The following is a 9,051-nucleotide window of genomic DNA, read 5'->3' as shown; positions in this document are numbered from 1 at the left end:
GATTGGGTTGTTTCTTGCTTGTGGACAAGCACTGAGAAGGTGGCCTGTTTGTAGGCATCCTCGGCATCGGAATGTTGTGTTTTCATAATCCAAGGATTGTGTCCATTGAGTGTTTGTTAAAATTCAGTAGTATACTTTCTAGTAGTCCCTAGCTGAGGTCTACTTCTGCACATATCCTAGCGAATGTGAATATGCCCTTCGTGAGTCTGCCTTCATCGATCTTTAGAAATTTCCCCAAGGTATTCCCTATAGCGATTAAAACCTTGTGGTGCCAGAAGTGTATTGGAAGGTTGTGCAGTCTGACCCAGACTGGTAGCTTTGATACCACCATTGTATTGGCATCGAATTCTGGAAACCATGGTGTGATGAAGAGCCCTGCGATGCCCAAAAACCATGGCCCCTTATTAAGGATGGATTCCTTTTCCTGTACTATGTTGAATCTTACTATAAAAAAAACCTTTGGGACACAAATAAATTTCGCAATTTGGTGTCCAAACAGTGTGCATCCAGTGGTGCAGATTGCCAGATCTGGGCCAATACCTGTTAAATCTACAGATGACTGAGTGGGAGTACAGATCTGAGTACAGAGCACTTACCTCAGGCATTTTAATGGTGGAGTAGGATTCTCGGTTTTTTTTTCAACAATGTAGGGCCCAGGAAGTACAGGGGTTGTTGCGGGATTAGCTTGTGCTTTTCCTTTTCCCCTGACTGCATCCTTAAAAGAGCCTGATTTCTTGGAGTTTATATTCTTTGATCTGGTTCCAGAACATCCACCTCGTAGACAGAGGTTGATGATTATGGTCGAGTTTGTAGTTATATTGTAATCCTGAAGGGGTTGTCCTGTAAGTTGCGTCCCTTGTAGATCAAGTTTTGACTTTGTTCTAATATGCCAAGTATGATCTGTATTTTGTTTCGTAGATCCTGGATGTTGCTGCCCTTCCATAAGCTTATGTAGTGGTGTCTGCCTTCCGGTGCTTTAAGGAAGAACTGGGTGAGATACGCCCCTCTAGTATTTTAATCTGATGGAGGTTGCCCCCGATCTGTTGCCAGGAACATCCAGATACCTAATCCTGGATCTTCGTCCTTCTATTTAGCTAACTGGTGTTCCTCTGTGCTTGTGGCCCAAGAATCTGGGCATGGGAGTATCTTAACAGTTGTGTGCCCCCAGATCTAGACTTCTTGAAGACTGTTCATTCTTCTGGGTGTCGAGTCTATTGGTTCGATGGTAGATCTGAGCCTCTGGCTATCTTCCATAGCGAGAATGCTCGATTTGGGCCTGTGCATTGGCCATGCATAGGTAGATCTATGCATTGGCCCTGCAAACACAGCTTGGACAAGTTCGAGTATATAGGGAGGATATAGAAAAAATGAAATTGCCCTTACAGTAGAAACGATGCCTTGTAGTTTGCTTGCTCCAGCCCCGTCAGCGATCAGGTTTCCCTCCTGCCACATGACCACCCTAGAGGTCTGGAAACTCGGATCTGGCCTGTGTTCTTGGGCGGGCTCCTTAACGACTGTCGTTTGGTGCATGTTGATGTTCTCGCAGATGGAAAAGACGGTTTGTCGGAGATCGATAGGAAGCACGACATTGGGTATGGCCCTGATGAGACCAACAGTAAAATAAATCTCGCCTTTCCAGTGGCCGAATTGGGCATAATAGCTGTCAGATGAGAGATCCATGCCCTGTTACACAAAATATTGTCACCATGACTTTCTGCAGTTAGTGTGAGTCTATCACCACTCATAATGTCCTCCTTTGCAAGTCTCAAACCTTAGCTCTTCATGTCAAGCTTTAAAAATGAGAGAAAGTGTTATGAAACCAGCTCAAGAAAAAGATAGAAAAGATAGATCAACACCTTAGAATCCAGCCTCTTCGAGGGGGCAACCTCCTTTACATTACATAAATGAACAATTCTTGGATGATACAAATGAAAAGACCTCCTTTCTATATATAGGAGTCTGAGAACACCTGGGAGCATTTGGAGAAAGAGGGATGGACCGTACGCGCAAGGGTTTGGGCTAGGTTAACCGGCGTACCATCGACCTAGGGCACGATACCTACCTGGTTAGCCTACTCTCCGTCGCGGTCACAAGTCTGGAACCTGCTGCAGCAATCCCGTAGCTACCTTGTCTGTCTCTGTCGGTGCGGTTATCGTGTCAGTTATGGATGCCCCTGAGCTGGAAGCGGTGGATTATTCGGCGGATCCATCGCCGGATAAGGTAATCTTTGGTCAGCCCTGTTTTGGTCCCTGTTCGCAGTTTTTACCATCCTCTTCGTCAGCTGGTCCCGGGTTCCATACTCACCTCTCATCTGAAGTGCCCATTGTTTACCGGAACAGCCCTACCTCCGCCGGTGTTTATCCGTCTGCGCCGCTGCCCTTCGAGGTCCCGCCACTCTCGCCTGGGTCCTTACAGTTTTTGGCCTCTCACACCCCCCCATCTCCCTCTTTCGACCCATCAGCTCCACCTATTCTCTCGGTTCCTATCCCCCCGCCGTCTGTTAACCCTTCTTCTTTCCCATCTGCATCTAGGTCGCGCCGTTCAGGATGTTTTGAAACCCCCCCGGTCTCTTCGCGACCTGCTCTGCCCCCTGCGAGAGAAGGCATCACCAACCCTCTGGTTGATCATCCATCGGCCCCTCGATCTGGTAAGAGGAAGGTTCACTGTGTGCGTGCGACTTCTAGGGATATATCAATTAAATTTGACGAATCGAAGCCGTTGGGGGAATATATGGACATTGCGAACACGGTTCTGGTAGGGCACATCAGGGGCAGAACGTATTCGCGTCAGCGGCTCATATCGTGGGTCAAGGAGATTTGGGGTGGTGTATTGTTTGATCTTCCTGAGGTCCACGTCCTTCCCAGAGGCTGGTTCTCTCTCAAATTTTCCAAGGAGAGTCAGACTGATTTGGTTCTGGGGCGCTATTGGCATATTGAAATGGCCCCTGTTCTTCTTAAGCACTGGAACCCTCTCTTCGAACCAGAAAAGGAACAGCTTGGTGCGGGGCCGATTTGGGTTCGCCTTCCGGGACTCCCCCTTCCCTTTTGGGCCGAAGAAGTGTTTATACAGGTCGGCAATGCTCTCGGGACTTATTTAGACTATGACCGCACATTTGTGGAATCTGGAAGCCGATCACTGGCTCGGATTTTGGTTCACCTGGATACCCGAGAAGGTCTTGAGGAGCAAGTTACGCTGCAATGGGGCAGATGCATCAGGGTACAGCTCTTGGACTACGAAGGAGTCCCCTTTCGCTGCAAAAGATGTCATAAAGTTGGACATCTTGCCAAAGACTGCCCCCTCAACAAGAAAGCGGACGATACCCCGAGGCACACCCCGACCTCATCCAGGATGGCATCACCAAATCCTTCGAGGCCTCCTTCTGCTGGTCCCTCCCCCGCGACTTCAGCATTCATGGAAGCTTCTGGTATCAGGCGTTCATCGCCTCCTATCACACGTGCTCGTTCGGCGGCTGAAGCGGGTATGTCCTCCGAGATCTCTGTTTCTCATATTCTTTCATCGATTGATGTGATTGAACCCTCATCTCCTGTATCTATGATTCAATGCCCCCTCAGAACTGCTCCCTCTACCTCTGTGGATCCTATCACCACCACTCATCCCCTCTCGGATTTCCCTACCCCATTTCCATCCTCCCCTCCGCACCCATACTTCCTTCGTCCTCGGCAACCTGCTAAGGATCCCCCTGTTAAGTTATCCGGGTTGGGCATTGTTGTTTCAGAAGGGGGGGGGTCGTGCACCAGGGGGAGGAAATCTCACCTATCTAAAGCCATAAAGATTGCTGGGGCCGAGGTAGTCTCTGGCAGACAATCGACCATAGATGGGGTCCTTAGAGCAGGGCACACCCCGAGAGGTGTCCCCCCATGAAGTGCCTCTCATTTAATTGTAGAGGACTGGCTAGTTCCTCCAAGAAACTAGCCTTGAAGAGGCTCGTCGAATCAGAGCCCTGTGACATTATTATGCTTCAAGAAACGCTATGTTCAGCTGATCAATGTTCCCATATTCTGTTGTCTCTAATCCCTGGATGGATTATCTCTGCTAATGATGCCATTGGTCGATCTGGGGGAATAGCCATTGGCATAAACCCCCGATCCATTAAAGTATCTGCTAGCTGGGGGGGGGCTGGTTTTATTGGACTGGACATCTTCTCGGCCGACCTTGGCTTGGACCTTAGAATTGTCAATATATATGCTCCGTGTTCCCAGCGAGAAGCTTTCTGGCAGAACCTTCTTCATCTCCCCATGCTGAGCGAAGATCATATCATATTGGGAGGTGACCTAAACTTCTCGTTAGGCTTCAGGGAATCATGGGGTTCGGATGGCCATATTGACCCCATCACAGATTTCATGTTCAACCTGCTTGAGCAATCTAACTATATAGATGTCCCAATGCAGCGTCCCCTCCCCACCTGGAGGAATAGAAGAATAGGGGAAGCTGCTCTGGCTCGTAGACTTGACAGATTCCTTCTTAAAGGGTCTCTCATCCAGCGTGTCCATCTGTATCGACAATGGGTTGGATCGGGGGGGCAATCGGACCATAACCCCATTTATCTTGAGATTCAGGGGCCTACTAAGAAGCCCAAAGCTCCTTTCAAATTCAATCACACCTGGCTGAAGGATCCCTCGTATATCAAGCTGGTGCAGGATTACTGGACAGCCCACCCTATCAATGATAATGAATCTTTTGCCAGGAGTTTCTGCAGAAATCTTGCAGAGCTAAAGCATCTCTCCATCCTGTGGGCCAAGGATAAGCTCGAAAGGGAAAATTCTCAGCTTACCCAAATAGAAGCCGATATCTGTAACCTTACAGACGACCGGGGTTTGGGTTTCACCTCATTGGCTGAAAAGAGCAGACTTATTAACCTGGAAGGACAAAAAGCCAGGATCCTCAAAGAGAGGGAGGAGTCTATCCGGCTGAGAAGCAGAGCTCTATGGATTCAAGCGGGGGATGATAACACTAAGTTTTTCCATAGCTATGCTAAGAGCAGGAAGGTGTCTAATACTATATGGAAACTTCCCTTCCCAAATGGTGAGTCTGCAGACAACTTTCAAAAGCTTGCACACCTCGGCACCACCCACTTCAGGAATTTATACAAGAGTCCAAGAGAAGTCGGACTCCTGGACATCATCCATGTAGCTAACCACTTCCCTAGATTTGTGGAGGATGATGATGTGGCGGATCTCACTGGGCCTGTTACAGCTGATGAACTTGAAGGGGTTATGAAGTGGTTCAAGAAAGACAAAAGTCCCGGCCCAGATGGATGGACCATTGAATTCTATCTTGCTTTCTATGAGGTGCTGGGACAGGATCTGCTGAGGGTGGTGGAGGAGAGTCGTACATCTGGATCTATTTATCATGCTATTAACTCCACATTCATCGCCCTCATCCCCAAATCTGATTCCCCTGAATCCTTTGATGATTACCGACCCATATCGCTTTGCAACTGTTTGTATAAAATCATCTCCAAGACCATAGCAAATCGACTCAGACCTATCCTCTCCAGGGCTATTGCTCCCCAGCAATTTGCGTTCCTAGACTCTCGTCAGATACATGAGGCCATTGGACTCGCCCAAGAGGCCCTTCATTCCATTTGGTCCAAAAGTCTGAAAGCCATCCTTCTCAAAATTGACCTCTCCAAAGCCTTCGATCGGGTCAGCTGGCTCTATCTTAAGATGATTCTGATCCATCTGGGGTTTCCACACTCCTATATTACATGGATTATGGCTTGTATCACTTCTCCCTCGTTCAGTGTTCTCATCAATGGCTCGGCATCCTCTTTTTTTCACTCTGAGAGAGGTCTGCGACAGGGATGCCCACTATCACCGCTACTATTTCTCTTAGTTATGGAAGGACTCAGTCGTCTCATGGAAGCTGCAAAGAGGAATGGGGATATTGGTGGGCTTGGGATATCAGATTTGTGCTATCTTACACATCTACTATTTGTAGATGATGTTCTTATTCTTCTTGATGGAAGTGTCAGAGACTCCCGGAACTTCTTGAAAATCTTGCAAAGATTTTCTGCGGCCACAGGTATGATGCCTAACCAATCGAAATCCACCATCACATGTGCTTGCACCTCGGTCCAAGAGACCAGGATTGCACTACAGGCTTTTCCTTTCTTGGTGCACTCTTTGGATAGAGGTCTTAAATACCTCGGTTTCAATCTGAAACCCTCATGCCAAAGGATTGCTGATTGGGCCTGGTTGATTGCCAAACTTGAAAAGAGGCTACTGGGTTGGAGCCACAGATATCTATCTAGAGCTGGCAGACTGGTGCTCATAAAATCAGTGCTAGAAGCTACCCCAGTCTTCTGGATGGCACTAGCATGGATTCCTAGGACTATCCTGGGGAGGATACAGCAGCTTTGTAACCGTTATCTTTGGAATGGGAATCAGGAGAAACGTACATTTGCTTGGATCAGCTGGAAGAAAATATCATTACCTAAGAAGTGGGGTGGATGGGGCCTCAAGGAGCTCCCTGACTTCGCTAAAGCACTTGCTGCCAAGATGGGATGGATCTTGCTCACTAGACAAAATCTGTGGACTCATGTTACATACCACAAATACATTTGGCCTCAAAATTTGATGGATTGGGCACGTCTTCCATCCTGGTCTGCGAAGGGGGGCTCATCTGTATGGAAGGCCTTGATTGATTCCCTCCCTCTCATTCGGGACAACTTGGCATGGCGCATCAATGATGGAATGACTGGCAGGATTGGCCTGGACCCTTGGAGCAACAGTGGAGGCAGACATATATTAAACCAGGAGATTATAGATTATTTACAAGGCCGGGGGATACAACATTTTGCACAGATCGTTGATCCACTTCACACTGATATTTTTTCTCAGGCGTGGAAAACTGCCCACTCTTTGGATCTACCTAACCAATGGCACCAGGAATGGGATCAATACATCATGGCCCTATCTGAATCCCATATTCGTATTAAGCAAGGGCCTGATGAATTGATCTGGTGCCCGGCCGACCATGGTACATACGTCCCAAAACAAGGCTACTGTGCCCTCATTGCTCACAGATCTCCGGATCAGGTTCACCCTTGGTGGCACTCCATTTGGAAGTTAAGGGCCACTCCTCGATCTAAGCTTTTCTTCTGGTGTGCGCTTCATGGTATCGTTCCTACCGGTGAACAGTTAACCCACAGAGCCATCCAGGGACCCTCATGGTGCATATTCTGCAAAAATGCATCTGAATACACAGACCACATATTCTTGTTTTGCCCGACGTTTCAAAGCATTTGGAGGAATATCTGTCAACAGTTGGGAATTACGGGAGACTGGAGTGGCGCTGACCTACAGGAGGCTTGGTGCTCATGGGCCCGTAGCCACCCGGAATCCAAACTATTAAACCTCCCCCCTGTGGCCATTTGGTATGCATGGCTTGCTCGAAACAGAGCCATTTTTGAAGATAAACCTTTCTCGGGAAGCCATATTGAAATCGCAGTCATAGCAGCATACCAGGAGCTTCCAGAACCGACCTCAACCAGAACCCGTGTTATACAGCCTATGCCTGAGATTGACAGAACAATCCCTTGGGCTTTTTTCGATGGTGCATCGAACCAAACAGGGTGTGGCGGTGGATTTGTCTTGCACATTAACGAAAATCATAGATATCTAGCAAAATTGGGTTTTGGTATTGGAACGAACAATTTTGCTGAGCTCTCTGCATTATATAATCTACTTCATTTTGCTTTATCTCATCATATTACACAGCTCAACATATTCGGGGACTCAATGGTGGTTGTAAATTGGATTAATAATGTGACAAATTGCCATGTTCACATGCTCAGCAATTTATTTCAAAATACTCTTACTCTCAAAGCAGCATTTGAACTTTTTACATGTGTGCATATTTACAGAGAACACAATAGCGAGGCTGACAAACTATCCAAAGAGGCCTCGTCACTTCCCCGAGGCAATGGACAAATAGTGGAGCAGAATGGGTCGGAGGAACATCAGTTTTACCACCGGCCATATATAGATCAGAGGATGCAGCGGGACAACAGTCCCAACAGCTAAATAGTGAACAGAGAACATTATGAACTGCTGATATATTTATGAACAGAAACTTTTTGTAATAGTAAATAGGCTGTAAAGCACAGATCATGGATGTAACTAGAACTTTTTGTTATGATTCTGAGAACTACCTGAAAAGGTGAATTTTGTATGAACTATGACAGTAATGCCGCGGCATCTGCTTATGTAATTTTCAAAATATTAATGAAAGTTACTGATTTTCCCAGGGGAAAAAAAATATATAGGAGTCTAAGGGTTCATAACATAATCAGAGCCGACATAACAATAATAATGTAAGGGCATAGTAATAACAATAGTGGGCTTCTATGTGGCACAATAACAACAATATGGGCACTACATGCGTACATCAATATAATAAGTGGGTTATACTAATAACAATAAGGGGTTACACTAGTAGTATAGGGGCCTAACATGCCCCTCTCCTTCAAAAAGCATTGTCCTCAACGCTTGAGTAGTTCTTGATGCTTCTGTATAAAAAAATTGTCCTCCCATGTGGAACCTTCAACGGGTAAGTTCTTCCACTTGATGAGATACTCTGAAATTGATCGATTTCGTAGCTGCCGGATTCTTGTTTCTATGACTGCTTCAAGTTCCAATATGATTTTTCCTTCCTCTTCAATTTCTAGCAATATTGTTTGAATTGGGATCTTCTGCAACTTTTGAATAAGTGGCCACACTTCTTCATCCTTCTTCCATTCATCCCTTACTTCATTTATCCAATTTGGTTGGATAATAGAAATAGCACAAAACAATGCTTCCACAGCCTCATCCTTGAAGAGTCTTCCCATTCAGTAAGGTCGCCATTTTTTATGTTCATGTAGTATTGCCAACATTTCCTTCTTATAATTGGCTTGCTTGAGATGTAGCAGTAAAAATACCCAATCACCTACATCAAAACATTTTTCACTATGATGTTGATCTACCTGTTGTTTCATTTGACTTTGCACTGAAGTGGCATTATCCTTTAAAATCTGGAGAACTTGTT

At 46.4% G+C, this 9,051-nt stretch overlaps 1 protein-coding gene across 1 annotated transcript; it reads left to right on the top strand.

Annotated features, from left to right (window-relative positions):
* Positions 1-2,163: 2,163 nt before the first annotated feature.
* LOC149162741 (uncharacterized) lies at positions 2,164-8,048 on the top strand. The gene is made up of 3 exons (XM_089435273.1): positions 2,164-3,478; positions 4,000-5,231; positions 5,322-8,048. The coding sequence occupies exons 1-3, from the start codon at positions 2,164-2,166 to the stop codon at positions 8,046-8,048; spliced, it is 5,274 nt and encodes a 1,757-aa protein (XP_089291399.1).
* The last annotated feature ends 1,003 nt before the right edge of the window (positions 8,049-9,051 follow it).

The sequence above is a fragment of the Pinus tabuliformis genome, chromosome 5_2, assembly GCF_031772625.1.
Source record: "Pinus tabuliformis cultivar Carrire ecotype Pingquan chromosome 5_2, CPIR1, whole genome shotgun sequence".
Taxonomy (NCBI): Eukaryota; Viridiplantae; Streptophyta; class Pinopsida; order Pinales; family Pinaceae; genus Pinus; species Pinus tabuliformis.
The sequence above is the reverse complement of the archived record's forward strand: the minus strand, read 5'-3'. Positions and strand labels throughout refer to the sequence as shown.